This window comes from Lagenorhynchus albirostris, chromosome 3 (assembly GCF_949774975.1).
Source record: "Lagenorhynchus albirostris chromosome 3, mLagAlb1.1, whole genome shotgun sequence".
NCBI lineage: Eukaryota > Metazoa > Chordata > Mammalia > Artiodactyla > Delphinidae > Lagenorhynchus > Lagenorhynchus albirostris.
The window spans coordinates 62,398,266-62,416,436 of record NC_083097.1 but is presented as its reverse complement, the minus strand read 5'-3'; the positions used below and the strand labels follow the sequence as shown (position 1 = coordinate 62,416,436).

The 18,171-nt window shown below is 39.5% G+C and overlaps 1 protein-coding gene across 1 annotated transcript in view; it reads left to right on the top strand.

Annotated features, from left to right (window-relative positions):
• Positions 1-18,171, top strand: part of DMGDH (dimethylglycine dehydrogenase) — a 60,375-nt gene that overhangs the window by 14,605 nt on the left and 27,599 nt on the right. The window contains exons 5-10 of the mRNA XM_060146133.1: positions 2-206; positions 6,508-6,756; positions 8,620-8,818; positions 15,200-15,369; positions 15,822-15,975; positions 17,994-18,159. Coding sequence (XP_060002116.1) covers positions 2-206; positions 6,508-6,756; positions 8,620-8,818; positions 15,200-15,369; positions 15,822-15,975; positions 17,994-18,159 — 1,143 coding nt within the window. The remainder of the gene's footprint in view (position 1; positions 207-6,507; positions 6,757-8,619; positions 8,819-15,199; positions 15,370-15,821; positions 15,976-17,993; positions 18,160-18,171) is intronic.

Genomic DNA, 18,171 nt, shown 5'->3' with positions numbered 1-18,171 from the left:
GATTTTAGCTGGACTGTATAATCCTGGAGATGGTCACATTGATCCTTATTCTCTAACTATGGCCCTGGCTGCTGGGGCTAGGAAATATGGTGCCCTTTTAAAATATCCTGCACCAGTGACTTCTTTGAAACCCAAGTCAGATGGAACATGGGATGTTGAAACACCACAGGGATCTATGAGAGCAAATAGAATTGTGAATGCTGCAGGTAAGCGTCATTTAAAAAAAAAAATACTGTTTTTTTTTCGAGTGGCAAAGAAATAAGATATTTAGTCATAATGTAATGTTTTATACTATGAACATTGTTATGAAACACTGTGGTACTCCCATGGCGAACATTTTGTCTGTTTCTAAGCTACAAAGCTCTCCCTCCATCACTTTGCTCTTGTTGTGTGAGATAACTCTGTCCTTGGTTATCCATAGCGAGTTGGTTTTCTTCTCCATTCTCCATTTTATTCTGCTCCGGATAATGTTTTGCCAAATTATGCTTTTTTTACCTACCTGTGTTCACACTTTCTTTATAATAATAACCAAATTCTAATGTTCAAATTCACGAGCATCCTCTTTGCTCTCAGTTTGTTTTTTGGAGCAGAGTTGATTATTTGTGTTCTTTCTCATCTATTTTGATTACTTTACTCTGTTCAAAAACCTTTTAACCCTTTTCCTTTCAGCACGTTATTAAATATATTTCATAATCTTTTCTTTAGGTTGCTCTGTTACAATTTAGACTTAGAATAATGAAGCCAAAAGGGATATTTGAGATAATCTAACAACTCACTCATTGTCCGTTTGTGGAGACCAAGGTCCAAGAAGGTTATACTAATTGCCAAAGTGACAGTTATGTCAGAGCCAGGACTTGAACCTGGGTCTTTTGATTCTTGAATTAACATACTTTCTATCAGGTTCTTTGCCTATGAAGTAATTTTCAAATATCACACATAAAAATAAATCCTTGTGCAAATGAAACTGCTTGTGTAATCTAAACCGGGCTAATAATTTATATTTATCTATAGTTCATAATGGTTAATTTAAAACGTAAAATAAACATGAGGCAGCTACTGATTTTCTTATGTTCTGTTCTTTGAGTCATTGCTTAAATTTACAAAATGAAAAAAATCTTTATTATTTATCAGATCAGATGATACCCATGAGGACATGCCAGAAACAAATACCCTTAGGATTCTTTCCTCTAAATCGTAACTTCTGATTGATGTTATTTTTTAACAAACCATTTTTAGTGGCCCTGGAAAAAGTCATGTCTTCAGTATTTAAGTGTTTAAGTTAGTATTTCTGAATCTTTCTAACCCATGCCCCGCATTTGAAAAGCATAAAATCTCATTCATTCTTTAACATCATTTGAAATTCCAAATAATGTAAAACAACTTACCTAATAAATAAGAGCAAAGGCATAAAACTTTGCTTTGTTTTTGAATTTCACTTGCCCGCCTCCAAGGAAATCCCCATCAGGCACCCCCCCCCCCCCCCCCCCCCCCCCCCCGTCTCCCACTGTCCTTGGGTACATCTGGTCTAAATTCTCCTAGAAGATCCAAGGCAATGAAATCATTCATCCTTTTTTTTACAAGTAGCAAAAATTCTTTGTAATCTTGCAACTTTCTTTATGGTCTCATGAATTCAGCCTCTAAAAACATTTGACTGTTTTCCTAGTGATAGCAAATACTAAATAAACATGCTCTGACTTCATATCCAGCACCCGTGTCAGACATTGCTAATTGATCACTGCACTCATTTCAGAGAGACTTGGACAAACCCCACGATTTTTCTTAACACAGTGCTTCAGGCAGTCACACACTCCCAACTGATATTTTGACAAATAACATAGAAGACCTTAATTTAACACATTTATCTATTGTTTTCCTAAAATGGATAAATATTTATTTTCACGATTCATTGCCATTGTAATATTTTGTTTTCTAAAGCACAATCTGTGAGGAATAAGGAATCTCTGAAGAGAAAGAATAATTTCCAAAGAGATCTGACCTAAGCCCAGGACATTGGTTACCAGATGAAATATTCTATGCAGCTGTGCAATCTTGTGGGGTGATCAGGGCAGAGGAGGGCAATGGCAGGAGGTCCTGGAGAACAGTTTTTCTGGTACTGGCCTCAGAAAACAAATCCCAGACCAGCACCAGAAAAACTGTTCTTCAGGCTGTCCTTCTTCATTCTTTGCTCCTGATGCCTTTAACTCAGCCACGTCTGAGTTCCATCCTCAGGTCTTGGTAACTCCAGGCAGCTCCTTGTTCACAGTTGTATGAAGAACTATACGGTCTCCATTCTCAGTTCTTTACGTCATTCAGATCACATCTCTGGCCCATATCATTTTTTTCCCTTTTTGTTCTCCATCTCTTCTCTTCCACTGGGCAAAAGTTATTGGAGAAAAATCTAACTGATCACATATAAATAGTCCGTGGAAGGTGTGGAGGGGTGTGTGTTTAGTTATTTCTGTCTGTTTTCAAAAAAACCTTTAAAGTATAGAAGTTCCCCAAAAAGTAAACCTCAGTAATTGGGGGTGAAGTTTTGGATATGCCCCTTTCTAGACTTAAAGCTAACAAAGATTAATTTTATGAATAAAAGCAACCATCTGCAGAAGGCATTGTGCTAACATGATTTAGAAGATGTGTCTGATGGAATGTTTCCCAGAGTTACTCAGTGAGTCCAGGATGTCTCATAAATTCAGGTGAGGCCCTCAGGCAGCTCTGAAACCTAATTAAAGTAACCAGGATATAGACTTGGAAATACAACCAAAACAATGATGTAAAGGCCACTCTTTTCTACTCAATTGTACCATAACCTGCTAAAAGTTTCTTTACATGGAGTCATATAACAGAAGGCTGCTGAATCTTCAGGATATCCATGGAAAGGGAAGTCTAAAAGCAGAAATTTATCAGTTTTCTGAAGTGTCTCCAGCACTGCCCAGGGCAGTGGGGCTATCTCGACCAGAGACACATTATTGCCAACTGTGTGACTTGGGCAAATTACTCATTTGTAAAATGGAGATAATAATTCCCATCTGAACAAGTTATTCTGATCCATAAATGATGTAAAGTACCCAGAAAAGTCCTACCACATAGAAAGCACTAAACAAATTAAGTATAGTAATGATAATTTTTATGATTATTATAATTATTTCCTTGAAAGTCTGTGCCCTGGTCTGGGAAACACTAGCATCAAGTGTCACAACTTCTTGGTACCAGCCTTAAGATTCCCCAGATCCTTTCACTTGCTCTGTGGTCATCCAGCACCCATTCTGCTGGTAAACTGACTTCCCAAAGAGCTTGGTTCTCAACCTAGGTGCATAAGAATCACCGTGGGAAGTTTCCCAGGTGGTCTGGCTGGGAAGCTGTATTTTAAACAAGTACTCCAGGTACTGTACTGTCTGTACCAGATAGTCTGTAAAATATCTTTTGAGAAACACTGCTATATCAGTGTTCCTACAGGAGAGGGAATGTAGGAACCTTATTCTTGAGCAAGCAGAGCTGAGGAACAGTTTCTGACCCTGCTGACCTCTTGGTGTGCAATAGGCTAACTTGCCTTTAGTACTGCTTTTTTTTTTTTTTAATTGGAGTATAATTGCTTTACAATGGTGTGTTAGATTCTGCTTTATAACAAAGTGAATCAGTTATACATATACATATGTTCCCATATCTCTTCCCTCTTGCGTCTCCCTCCCTCCCACCCTCCCTATCCCACCCCTCCAGGCAGCTTCACTCTACCTTAGGTCTAACCTGAGCCCCAGAGGCAGCTGGAGGGCAAGGGCAGGAGCTATTCACTGTGATGCAAGTTTTTTCTTTGCACGGTGAGGAATGTTTCTCTTGACCTTGTTTACAGTTGACTCGTTAAGCCCAGAGATAACTTTGTAAACTTTACTTAAGAATTTCCCTAATATGGTAAATCAGAAATGTGATTGGGTCATGCCAAGATGAAGCCCAGTGTTCAGCCAAAAAAGAATTGCTTAATTTTATCAATACTTTGCATCAGAGAGTGTCACTGTATAAACATCATTGTCACTGTATAAACCATCTAGTAGGAGTAAACCTGTCCACCAACCTGTACTGTTCATTTTAACTCCATTTCTGTCAGTCACTGCATTTTTAAAAATTGGAAGCCATTTCTAATGATCACTTTTTTATTGATTCTTCTGTTCAGTGTTTTTTCAGGTGATAATGGTAGGTTATAGAGGATTCCTCCACATTTGTTTCTCTTCCCTTTGAACTTGCTGGGTGGGTGATCTAGCAAGGGTTGAAGTGTAATCCTGGCAAGTTTTATGTTAATTTGGTTGACATATAGAGGAAGAGAATGCCAACAGACACCACCACATAGGGAAAAACAGTGTCCAGCTTGCTATGGGGTTTGGAGTAATATAGTTATATGATATTTATGCATATACTTCCACTTTGTTTTAATGATGAAGTATATTAATAAACAAGCAATTGGATTCAGAAATTTATAAATATATTTGAATAGGACAGGATTTATTTTCTTCAATTTATGTTTTTAATTGAAGCAAGTATATTAAGCACTGCAGTAGTTTGAATTGCTAGGCTAAATATTTTGGCTTTTTATATTTTAAAACTGCTCCAGTGCATATAACTAGAATATGTGGCTTTACTATATTATCCTACAAAGTCCTGACATTGGTAATTCACATCTTCCTAGGCAGGAATAAATTAAGTCATTAAATTATTCAAAGACTAGCAAACAGCTCTAATGCCCACAGGTAAGATTTTTGGTTTGCAAATGGACACCCATTTCTGGGGCTGTTATCCAAGTGTGACCAACTTAGCCGTTAGGCCAAAACAAAACAACAGAACACAGGAGTGATGTTTAGATGCCATATAAGAGTACAGTAGTCAGGGTTCCTAGACTCATAATTGATGATATGTGATTAGCTCTGAACTTCATAATGACAGAGACTTCAGAACTCCTTATTAGATTGCCAAAAAAAGGAGAAACAGAAATGGTTAAAAATTTAGAGAATGCAGCCTCTAAAAAAATAACTTAAGGAAGATTCCCTAATCATTTGAATGATTATTCAAAATTATTGTGAAACAAACAAGCAAATAGAACCCCCCTTCTCCCCAGTAATTCATTGATGGGTCAGGTGACCCTGCATCCCTGCCAACTAATCATTTTTATCATTTTAGATTCTCAAATACCTTTATACAAGTGAAGGAGTCTTGGATTTTTAAAATAGTCTTTCTGTAGCAAGAAAAACCAATAAGATGTGACCATTTCAGGGTCTCCCAGTGTGACCTTGGGCGTGTCTCTTTATCGTTCTGGACTTTAGCTCCACATCTGTAGCCTGAAGAGTCACCTAGGGGGAGAATCAAGGGTCTTTCAGTCACAAATTATCTGGTTCCATCTTTTGCAAAGGAAAAAAAATAATATTCATTTCCCCCAAGAAGACAGACCCCTTGCACATTGAAGGGAGAAACATAGGTTGTGGGAACTCCCACTTATCTATGAGCCCTCTCCTCTTTGCTGTGGCACCTCCTCCCTCCTGCTCTGGACACCAGGTGCCTTCTTGCCTTTGCAAGAAAGGATCTTCCAAACATATTCAAACTGAACTTTTAAAAGAACAGAAAACTTAAAAGGCTATCTCTCCCAAAGTGTATACATTTCAAATTTTCAGTTAACAGAACAATTCTGTGTTTGTGGAATTTTAGGCTTCAACAATTTGGGGAGAGGAGGGTCTGGGGGATAGAGGACTAACTAGTAGGGCTTTATTATGCATGATTATTATGTTGATCACATCGACCCAGGGCCTCTTCCATTGCCTGACCGTCCCTGCTCTACAAGTAAGGTCAGTCCATTACTATCTTTCTTATCAACATTTGTACGTTCTATATATTTGGGTTGTTTATTTTTTTCCTTCAAATAATTTTTTTGCACACCTTTGCTATGGGCAAAATGGTTTTTCAGGAATGGAGTTCCTTTAGGTTCTTCAAAACTCTGGGGTAGTGTCAAATATTGTCTTCTCTTCTCCTGTTCAATTTTGCAATGGCAAAAAATGTAAAGTTTTTATGGACATTCTTTTTTTTTTAATTTAGTTTAGTGAAGTATAGTTGATTTACAACGTTGTGCTAATTTCTGCTGTACAGCAAAGTGATTCAGATATATATTATACATTCTTTTCCATATTCTTTTCCATTATGGTTTATCACAGGATATTGAATATAGTTCCCTGTGCTATACAGTAGGACCTTGTTGTTTATCCATTCTCTATATAATAGTTTGCATCTGCTAATCCCAAACTCCCAGTCCATCCCTCCCCCACCCCACCCTTGGCAACCACAAGTCTGTTTTCTATGCCTGTGAGTCTGTTTCTGTTCTGTAGATAAGTTCATTTGCATTGTTAGGACATTCTTTAGACTTTGTCATGAGCGCTGAAGTATTCTAAATATTTTATTTTAATTGAAATTGCTGTGTCAATGTCGTCTGTGGTATGCTTTTATATGTGGTGACATTTTTAAATGATTTTTTTATTTCAGGGTTTTGGGCTCGTGAAGTAGGTAAGATGATTGGACTAGAACATCCCCTCATTCCAGTTCAGCATCAGTATGTTGTCACATCGACCATCCCTGAAGTGAAAGCTTTAAAGCGAGAACTCCCGGTGCTCCGTGACCTGGAAGGATCTTATTACCTCCGACAGGAAAGGGATGGGCTTTTGTTTGGTCCATATGAAAGTCAAGAGAAAATGAAAGTTCAGGACTCATGGGTCACCAATGGAGTTCCTCCAGGTGGGTTCAGCAAATAGAAGTGTGTGCAGACACATCTATTTTATCTTCCTTGTAACTCTGGGCTGGCTATAGAATAAGATGCCACCATAATACTAGACTATCAGATACCTGGGACGTTGGAAGTGAGGGATTCGAGGTAAATTCTGTTCTCATATCCCTTTGAACAATCACAGCAGGGGATAAGGAAAGAGAATTGGTGGTGGGAAAGATGAAAAAGATGCTCCCCGCTGCTTTGGAAGGCCCCAGGTAATTTTTACCTGCCCACACCAACCTCCTGCATCCCCCTTTTCTCCTTACTCCCCTGCTTACTTGGTCTAGTTTCTAGATTTGGATATAGCTGCTCTTGTTCTTTGACAGTTGGAAACACAACAGGTAGCAGAGATAGGACATCCAGCCTGTTAAGAATGAAAGCCTCAAAGTCTATAGCAGAGCAGGATAAGTTGGTACTGCGAACTGAAGCCCTCCTGTGCTGCATGAATGGATATGGAAAAGTCTTAGGCCTCAGTGCTAACTCAGGAGGTACCATAGTTTCTCTTTCAAGTTCTGCAAGGGAGAGAAGGACCTGTTTTTGTTTTTCATGAAACATTTCTGCAGAGCCAGATGAAGGGTTGGTTCACCTAAGGAGGTATCTCAGGTTTTAATCTATAAAAGGAGCCAAAATGTCATTGGCACACAGATATTATAGGGAATATAAAGAAATGGAGGTAATTGTGCTTTCTAGAATTATACTTTGATAAGCTACTTGGACTAGGGAATGAATCCCTCCCTCCTACTCTTCAAAGAACATCTGTGCCCACATTACTACAAATGATAAACCACCTTCCACAGAAGTTGGGCCAGCCAGCTGAGGGCTTCGGTTTTGCTGGGTGGGCTCTGCACATTCGGGCCTGAGGGGAATAGCTCCTGATCCCAGAGGGAGGGCTAATCTGCCACCTGGGAGTCTCCTTCTCTGTTCTTCCCCCATGCTGGCAATCTCTCCTCCAAATAAATATTTGAACAAATATTTAATAATATTTATTGAACAAATATTTAAATAATTCCAGTTGGAGGAAGAGCCAGATTGTTGGCTGGCCCTGGGCGTCCACATGCCCTGGTCTAACCCTAGTGATCTGCAGGCCTCTCTGACCTGACATGCAGTCCACAGGAGGGACAAGAGGGAGCTGGCTGGCTGCTGTGCGGGAGCATCCCTGGGATTGGTGGCGATATTCTTTTAGCAGCTCATCCGTAGCCCTGCCTTCAATCCCAGTGCCTTTTATGACTGAGAAGATGACTGTGCTCCAAGACCCTGACTCTTTTCACAGAATTCCGGCCCTCGGATGTGTATAGAAGAGGGCTAGAGGAATGAAGCCTCCATGCCATCCTTCCCCACTAAGAGTTAAAAGGTGTCTAGAATTCATCATCCTAGATGCTAAAGTGGTTTTTCATTTATCCCCACTGTCCTGACATGACTTTGCAAACTCCCATTTGCCCTCACCTGAGAGGATGAAGCAGACTTCTATGGTTAATTGAAGGATAAAAGACCTCTCTTGACAAACCAAATTATTATTGTTTGTTTTTTAAAATTGTGATCGGCCTAAATGCTGGAAACTGCTAATATGCATAAATTAAAATTTTCTATTAAAAAGGTTAACTTTCATGATTTATTGTTTCAGGAAATAACATTATTCTTCTCAGTAATATAGTATACTAATATAACAGTACTCATCTGTTGATAGTAAATATCAAGTTTAGACTTAAAAAAGAAAGTACAATACCTTCCTTACGGGCCATCTTTAAATGTAAGCTGATTCAGAGATTGAAATCACTTTGGAGCACACGTCAGGGCAGCTGTGACATCCTGACCACAATGGCATTTCTCTTCAGGGTTTGGAAAGGAGCTCTTTGAGTCTGATCTAGACCGAATCATGGAACACGTCGAGGCTGCCATGGAAATGGTTCCAGTCTTGAAGAAGGCTGACATCATCAATATCGTCAATGGTCCTATCACCTATTCTCCTGACATTCTGCCTATGGTAGGGCCCCATCAGGGGGTCAGAAACTACTGGGTGGCTATAGGCTTTGGGTGAGTATCTCTATGTAATTCAACATTTATTATAGAGTTATGTAGTTTAGAGAAGTCTTATCCCATTCTCTCAGGCCAAGAATGGAAAATGGGAGAGAGGCAGAGAGTCTTCTCCCTTTTATGACCAATGAAATGTGAGGAATAAAAAATTTTAGTCTTAAAACTTTGACTTGTATAGGTTTAAAAGATTTGTACACAGAAGGGCAATGATTTCCTGGAAGTTTCTCTTTGCATATTTCCTGCCGTTTCCATTATTTATGTTTCCTTTCATGTTGTGAATGTTCAGATAGGTCAGTTTGCCCCACTTTTGCAAGGATGTTTTCATAACACAATGAGACAAAGATAAATCAAAATATCAAATGTGTAATATGTCTCATGCAGTTTTCACCATAATTCATGTTTGTTCAACGTGATTTTTTGTTTCTTTATGATTCCTCTGGTTGCTTACTATTTATGGTTCCATTACCCATTTGATGTTTCGTCCCTAATATTTGTCCCATTAATTTGGTGACTATTAACGTCAAGCCTACCTTACTATCATATCACAGTTTCTAATATTTTACTTTTCTTCCCCATTTTATTTGGCCATTTATTCAACTGATATTTGATGATTGGCCAACTTTGTACCAGGTCTAGTTCTGGGCACTGGGCTACAGCTGAGAACAAGGCAGTAAGTCTCATCAGAGGCACAAGGCAGGTTGGGGTGCTGTTCTTCCAATACAGTAGAGAGGCTAGGGTATGAACTAAGGAAGCAGCAGTGGGCACTGAGAGATAGGAAACAAAATTATTTAGATTTGGTGATTGATTGCATTAGGTCTTAAGGGAGAGAGAAAAATAGCAAATGATGGCAACCTTTCTTACTTGACTCCTGGTTGGACGCTGGGGGCAAAGGAAGAAATAATTGGAAAAATAATGAGTTCCATTTTTGACAGTGTTAAGTTTAGGTCTTTGGGACATCCAGAGGGAGAAAACCTGATGAAGATAGGAAGCTGGAAGGTATAATGTAACTGAGGGCTTAGGAAATCCCCTATAGAGTCCATATGTAGGCATGTTCATGTGGGAGTGTTTCTCTTGTACATCACTTATATATCTTCTTTGGAGAAAAGTCTATTTGTATACTTTGCCCATTTAAGAAATTGGATTATTTGTCTTTTTATTGTTAAGTTGTAGGAGTTCTTTATATATTCTAGATACAAGACCCTTATCCCATACATGATTTGCGATTTTTTTCCCATTCTGTGGGTTTTTCATTTTCTTGATCATAGCCATTGAAACACAAAAGTTTTTAATTTTGATGAAGTCCAGAATGTGAATTTTTTTCTTCTTTTGAATGTAGTTTTGATATCATGTATAAGGAACCATTGTTTAATCCAAGTTAATGAAGATTTATACCTGTGTTTTCTTCTGAGAGTTTTATAGTTTTAACTCTTTTCTTTTAAATATATATATTTTTGATGTGGATCATGTTTTTAAAAGTCTTTATTGAACTTGTTACTATATTGCTTCAGTTTTATGTTTTGGTTTTTTGGCCTTGAGGCATGTGGGATCTTAGCTCCCCGACCAGGGATTGAACCCACACCCCCTGCATTGGAAGGTGAAGTCTTAACCACTGAGCCACCAGGGAAGTCCCTAGTTTTAACTCTTACGTTTAGGTCTTTAATCAATTATGAGTTAATTTTTGTATGTGCTATGAGGTAAGTGCCCAGCTTGATTCATTTGAGGATAGCCAATTGTCCCAGCACCAATTGTTGAAAGACTATTCTTTACTCATTGAAATGTGTTGGCATCTATGATGTCTTTTTTCTGACACCACTTCTGACATTTAGTTCTCCAATTCTCTGACACCAACTGACTATCCAATAATTCAATTCAATTCTGCTGCTAACTCCCAGAGTTAGTGCAGACCCCACTAGTTAAGGACTCAGTCCCATAAAACTGTCCTCACTTCAGATGCCAATTTCAGATGTCCTCACTTCCAGGGATCACCTGTAATTCTGACTGAATGGTTACACATTTGGAGGTTCCTGCAACCCCATCCTCAGGTTTGATAATTCAGTAGAATAATCACAGAACTACTTACTTTTACCTATTTATTCTATAGAATACAGCTCAGGAACATCCAAATGGAAGGGATGCATAGAGCAAGGTATGGGAGGGAGGGGTCTGGTGCAGAGGTTCCATGCCCTCTCTGGTGCACCATTTTCCTAGTGCATCAATGGGTTCACCAACCCAAAGGCTCTTTGAACACTGTTGTTTAGGAGTTTTTGTGAAAGTTTCATTACACAGGCACAATTGATTAAATCATTGACCATTGGTGATTGAACTTATGGTGACCAGCCCCTATTCTGAAGCTATCTAGTTCCCCTGCCCCCCTTCCATGGAGCTATCTGTTAGCATACAAAATAATATAAATTCCAAAGGTTTTAGGAGCTCTGTGCCAGGAACTGGGGACAAACACCAAATATTTATTTTTTTTATTGTACCACAGCATCCTTGTCAAAATCAATTCATCATATATGTATAGATTTATTCCTAGACTCTCAACTTTATTCCATTGATCTATATGCCTATCCTTATGCCAGTACCATGCTGTCTTGATTACTGTAGCTTTGCAGTAAGTTCTGAAACTGGGAAGTGTGAATCCTCCAACTTTGTTCTTTTTCAGTATTGTTTTGGCTATTCTGGGCTTCTTAAATTTTTGTGTAAAATTTAGGACCAGCTTGTCAATTTTTTCAGAGAAGCCGCCTAGGATTTTGGTAGGGATTGCCTTGAATCTGTAGATCAACTTGGGGAGTATTGTCATCCTAATATTGAGTCTTCCAATTCATGAACAAAGGATGTCTTTCCATTTGTTTAGGACTTTTAATTAAAATTTCTCTCAATAATGATTTGTAGTTATCAGAGTGTAAGTTTTGTACTTCTTTTGCTAAATTTATTCTTAAACATTTTATTCTTTTTGATTCTGCAATTAGCTTAATCACTGAACTATTTAGTCAACACATGTTTGCAGATCATTGCTCTTTATCTGTGAACAAGAGCAGACAGTATTCCTGGCCTCATGATACTTATATTTTAATAGAACACCTGTCACTAAGGAAATTAGGAAGTTGCTTTCTTTAGAACACTAGTTACTTATCACCTAGAAATTGTATCTACTTGTATGGGGCTGATGTTGGACTCCTGCTTTGATTGCTCTGGGTAATTTTCCCAGGTTGTAGACGTCGCGAGGTGAATGGGGAAGATAACAGGTCGGGGCAGACAAAGTGCCACACTCTCTCCGACCAATTTGGTCTGACCCCAAAAGGCCGCCTTGTCATTTAAAAGTTGGGATTGCTAAGATATTTCTTATGTAACATGGTGGATTCCTCACATCGGCTACCCCTCCCAATTTATATCAGTGATCCATCCCATGGTTCTGAAGACCAGTGATTTCCATATCTGGCTGAGCACCAGGGCTTGTTAAAAAGCAGAATCTCAACTTTGTGGTTAGTCACTTACACGTGTTTCATCCTCCTTTGCATCTTATCTGTGAAATTCTTACTAGTTATCACTAGAATCCATGAAAGGTGTGTGGAATTGGAAAACCAACAAGCAAACAGATTCCCAGACATCCCTCCTATTGATTCTGATTCAGTAGTCTGGAGAGGGGCCCAGGGATCAGCATTTCAGCATTGTCTGTTATTCTAGTCCAACCAGTCAAGAGAATAGGTATTTGCAAACTGTCTCCATATATGCCAGTGCTCATTTACCTTACTCACAGAATACCCTCAGTCAAAGCTGTTTCACTTTTATACCAAATCTAATAAGTTCTTCTGCTTCTAGGTGACTAACACAATGCTCCCCAAATGTTTAATGAGTTGGATTGAATTGAATCTAGTTATCCTGGCTCACAACAGATTATAAACAGCAAATTTAAAGAGAAGGAGAGACAGTTTCACAGTTATCATAAAAAAGCATACACACGGGCTTCCCTGGTAGCGCAGTGGTTGAGAGTCCGCCTGCCGATGCAGGGGACACGGGTATTCCCGGTCCGGGAATATCCCACATGCCGCGGAGCGGCTGGGCCCGTGAGCCATGTCCGCCGGGCCTGCGCGTCCGGAGCCTGTGCTCCGCGACGGGAGAGGCCACAACAGTGAGAGCCCCGCATACCGCAAAAAAAAAAAAAAAAAAAAAAGCATACACAAACACTCAAACAGCATAGCAGCTGGGCCATGTAGAAGAAGTAGGTTCTACAGATTAATGCTAGACCTAGAAGAAGAGCCTCACTCTTCTTTCCGTTTCAAGTTCCCTTTCACTTCCACTTCACACGTTACTTCCTTATGAAAATCTTATCCATTGGGCAGAGGCATACTCTGTTGTTGGTTATACAAGGACCCATAGCCACCATGTACTGCTTGCCTACTATGTGCTTTTAAAGGCCATGTCAATTAATTCTCCACCAGCACCATAAAGTGTGCACATGTGGAGACTAAAGCTCAGGGTGGTTACACAGCTTGCCCAAGGTCACACAGCTGGTAGTGGCAGAGCAAAAATCCTACCTAGATCCCTCTTACTCTATGCTTTCACACTTTCAACCACTACACCAGGGGCTCTCAATAGATGTTTCATAGCATTCAGTTGTATGGGATTTTACATATAACTTAATAATGATTATAGAGCTGACGTTTGTAGAAATTTACTTTTTAAAAATAGATTTGATTCAGTATTATCCTCAAATAACAGCACTCTGCCCCATTTATTGGAAAGAACATGATGGTGTAGCAGTGAGACCACAGGAAACCGAAGCACAACCCTCCCTATGCCCAAGGAGTCTGCCAAGGATGTAAATTCTGTTGTGTGTGTCTTGGCTGAAAAAAGATTGAGAACCATTGAAGAAGTAAAGTCCAATAACAGGGAGTGTATACTGGGGGCAGAAGACTGAGTTTGTATCCTGAATCTGCACTTTATTGCTGTGTGACCTTATTTAACCCCTGAGTGCAGGCTGGTTTTCTCATTGATAAAATAGAGTTGCTAAAGAATAAATCAGCTGGTACATGTTAGAAGGAAACAGTGCTTGGTAAATGGTAAGTACTCAGTGAATATCAGAAGAACTTTAGTTTCAAGTCTTATAAACAGTATCTCTAGCTCTCAAAAATGGCAAGTGTTGTATATCACACATTGGGACTGTTTAAGTGAATAAACATTTTAAGCATATATTTCACAATTATTTTAAGCATGTATTTAATTTTTTTTTTTTGCTTTCTTGAAACTTAATGAGATTGTTTGTGGGTGATTTGGATGAGCCATGTCTCTTTTTAAAACTATCCAGAGAAGTATAAATTGCTGTCTTTTTATTCTGCTTGAGAAATATCCATATAACAAATATAAGCATTCATTTTTATAAAGTAGAAAAACTGGTATCTTGTTGTAGAAAAAGTTAGTTAACATTTCCAGTCTTTGCTAAGGTCCTCCCATGCTCTTAGAAGCTGCAATGCTGGCCAAGTAGCTGTCATCTGGGGTGCTGGAATTTCTTGCATTTTGAAGTCTGCTCGTGTAGCTCCTTTTCCTGGTGCTCTACTGGTGACTCCCTGCTCATCCAATTCCTCAGAAGCTTCTCTTGACTTAAACCAAAAACGAACCCACAGTAAAGTCCTTCATCAAGACTTTCCTTTATCCACAAGAATGAATGGATAGGACTGCCCATGGGCGACGTTAAACTGTGATTCCCTCCATCTGGTATGAAATTATTTGCCACAGTCATGTTCTTGGTTTTAAAGCATCCTCATGTGGAAATAGAAAACAAGCCAACCCTCCCCACCAAGTGACCCAAATTGCAAAATACAGGAGCCATTGTTTCTTCCTCCTCTTTCCCACAAGTCCTTGGGTGAATGCCTCTTTGTCTGAATGCTTCTTCTACAATAATGGCCCAAGATCCTTGTGCAGAGGTCATTGCTATGGGAACCTGAACTAAACTGAGTCTGAGAAGAGATGGGTGTGCCACTCTACAGTGTACATATTTCTACTGCAAAGTTCCTATTAGGGAGGATAATCATAGCTCAAGAGGGCTGGTAAGGTACCAACCACATCTGCCTGTGTGCTTCCTCTCCTCCGTTTTCCTAAAGCATCCTTACTAGCTAAGAGTCATAGACTATTTTGCAGATATACAGCTCTTGAAACTGTGGAAAGAAACTAGCTATCAAGTCAGGCACATTTAATTTGGATGCCTAAAGATTTTTTTTTTGGAGGAAAAAATATGATAGCATAAAGATTATGTTGATTGTGTGTTCTGAATAGCAATAGCACAGAACACTGTAGCTTTGAGGCCTTGTTAAATATGGACATGTTTCATTGTTGGAAAACAATATGTGTTAGTAACAGGGTATTTATTTCTGTATTTGAAAGGTATGGCATAATCCATGCTGGTGGGGTAGGGAAATATCTCAGTGACTGGATCCTGCACGGAGAGCCTCCTTTTGATCTGATAGAATTGGATCCCAATCGCTATGGCAAGTGGACAACAACTCAGTACACCGAGGCCAAAGCAAGAGAGTCGTATGGATTCAACAATATTGGTAAAGTGCACATTTACCGTTGTCTATGAAGTGTGTTCAGAATTGACTTACATCACTTCTGACTTTAGAAGCTTTTTATTCTGTGTATCGTGGGGGAATGGTTAGGGAGTCTAAAAAGCATGTACTTCTAAGACACAAAAAGGAATCTATATGAATATATATCTTTAATGTGAGGAATGCATAAGTGATTTTAACTTTTAAATCTACTTTTACTTTACCCTTTGATGATCAATATAAATACAGCTTTGGGTTTTTGTAAAACATAAATTTAATGCATATATATGTAATACATACATATATATTATACATATATACATATGTATTTTATATATATATATATATAATATATGCTTCTAGACTTTAAGTGCTGTGTTTTCCATTTTCTGAATCCCTTCAAAATATTTTATAGTTTTGGTTCTATGCTATTCAGAGCACCGATTTTCCTTTTTCAGTTGGTTACCCTAAAGAAGAACGGTTTGCTGGGAGGCCAACTCAGCGAGTCAGTGGGCTTTATAAAACCCTGGAGTCCAAGTGTTCCATGGGGTTCCATGCAGGCTGGGAGCAGCCACACTGGTTCTATCAACCAGGCCAGGACAATGGGTACAGGTAAGTGGGTGACTTCACCTGCCTGTCACTCTCACCGCAGAATGAAATTTGGGGGTGGAATGGAGGGACCCCAGAGAGGTGCCACGTCCCCCTCCCACCCCATCGCTCCACCCCATTCCAAAGAGCATTGAGCCTTTTCCCACGAAAATCACTTTTTGTGCAGTGCAGGCCTTAGTTTATCCCACATGACATTGGTCCACATCTAGGACCCATGTGGCCTCGCAAGACCTACAACCAGCCCAGATGAAGCTTCTGCTTGGCATTTTCCAGTTGCTCAGAGAACCTTCTCCACCCTCTCCAAATCCCCACATGGCTTCAGTTGGCTCCTGAAGGTTTGTCCTGGTTTAGGATGCCGGACCAAGTCACATAGTATGGAAACAGTATGGAAATATGGATTTTCTATTTGTCAAGGAACAGCTCAAAGCAACTGCTTTCTAGTGTGTGTGCATCGAATCGTGCAAGTTATATGCACTGCTAGTACATTAGGGGAAAAGGTCATTCATTTACTTACTATTTTAGTTTGAGCTAAAACGTAAAGCACATCACTAAAACAATTCTCTGAATTCCTCTAAAGTTGTTGCCATTATACTTGGATTGCATACCATTGTACTTGGGATTAATAGTGATTATATATTTTTTCTCATGAGAATCCATAAACCAAGAGAAAAGAAAGTTTCCTTTTCACGTTAAGTTCTCCTTTTTCTTTCTCAGCTGTGTTGGGTCTTCATTGCTGCGCATGGTCTTTTCTCTGGTTGCGGCGAGCGAGGGCTACTCTTTGTTGCGGTGTGTGGGCTTCTCATTGCGGTGGCTTCTCTTGTTGCGGAGCACAGGCTCTACACACGCGAGCTTCAGTAGTTGTGGCACGCGAGCTCTAGAGTGCAGGCTCAGTAGTTGTGGCGCACGGGCTTAGTTGCTCCGCGGCATGTGGGATCTTCCCAGACCAGGGATTGGAACCCGTGTCCCCTGCATTGGCAGATGGGTTCTTAACCACTGCACCACCAGGAAGTCCAATTCTCTCTCTCTCTCTTTTTTTTTGACCTGTCATTTTGCTTATTTAAACAGGTTTTAATGTCTACTTTAAGATCAGATCTAAAAGGTCCAAAGTATAGTAGAGGGCCAGTTGCTGATTAATGAATTTGGACTCTGTAGTCAGCCAGTGGAGATTACCTGGGGGCAAAATACCGGTTTGGTTTTTCCTAAACGACTCAGATAAATGCCAGATCTATTCTTCACCTTGTGCTGTTTGGACCTGGCCTATTTCTTCTACTATTTTAATAATTAAACCACTGAAGACTCATTTTTCAGACTTAGCATCCTGCTCTGAAGTTAAAATACCACATTAATAGTCCACTCTGTAAACTAGAAACGACCCTGCATAATGAGTTAGGAGACCTTTGTTCCAGGCCCAGCTCTGTCATTAACTAATGCAAAGACCTTGGAAGTCACTTTGTGCCTTTTCTCTGAAAAATGAAGATGTTGGACCAGATCCTTGCTTACTCCAGGTGGACCAGCATGAAGCCTGTTAGAGTGCAGAATCTAGGGCCCCTCCGCAGACCTGCTGCATCAGAATCGGTATCTTGACAAGTACAAGTGATGTATTTGCATAAATGTTTGAGAAACAACAAACAAGATAGCTCTACCCCTCATATATTCTGGTTTAATTATGCCCCCCAAATTAGTATTTTTAAAATGCTCCCCCCCAGTGATTCTAATATGTAACCAAGGTTGAAAACTACAGGATTGGTTAACTTCTAAGCTCTTTTCCAGATCTGAGAACCCACATGGCCTATCTTATTTTCTACTTAATTAATACTTCATTCACTATGAAATGGGTCAAGGGATAGATGAGTAACTTAAAAAATCAAGTAGATTCCAATATGTATGTATGATTTGTAGAACAGGTGGCACTTTTCCCCCAAATGAAATTTTCTAGGCAAAGAGGGTGTATTAAAATATCCTTATTCTGTAATTTTTTGAAAATGAATAACTCTTGTTTTATGACAAACATTGTGTTTCAGGCCAAGTTTTCGCCGCACAAACTGGTTTGATCCTGTGGGCTCTGAGTATAAACAGGTTATGCAAAGGGTAGGGGTGATTGACCTGTCACCATTTGGCAAGTTTAACATCAAAGGTCAAGACTCCATTAGATTGTTGGACCATCTCTTTGCAAATGTCATTCCCAAGGTAAATAACCTT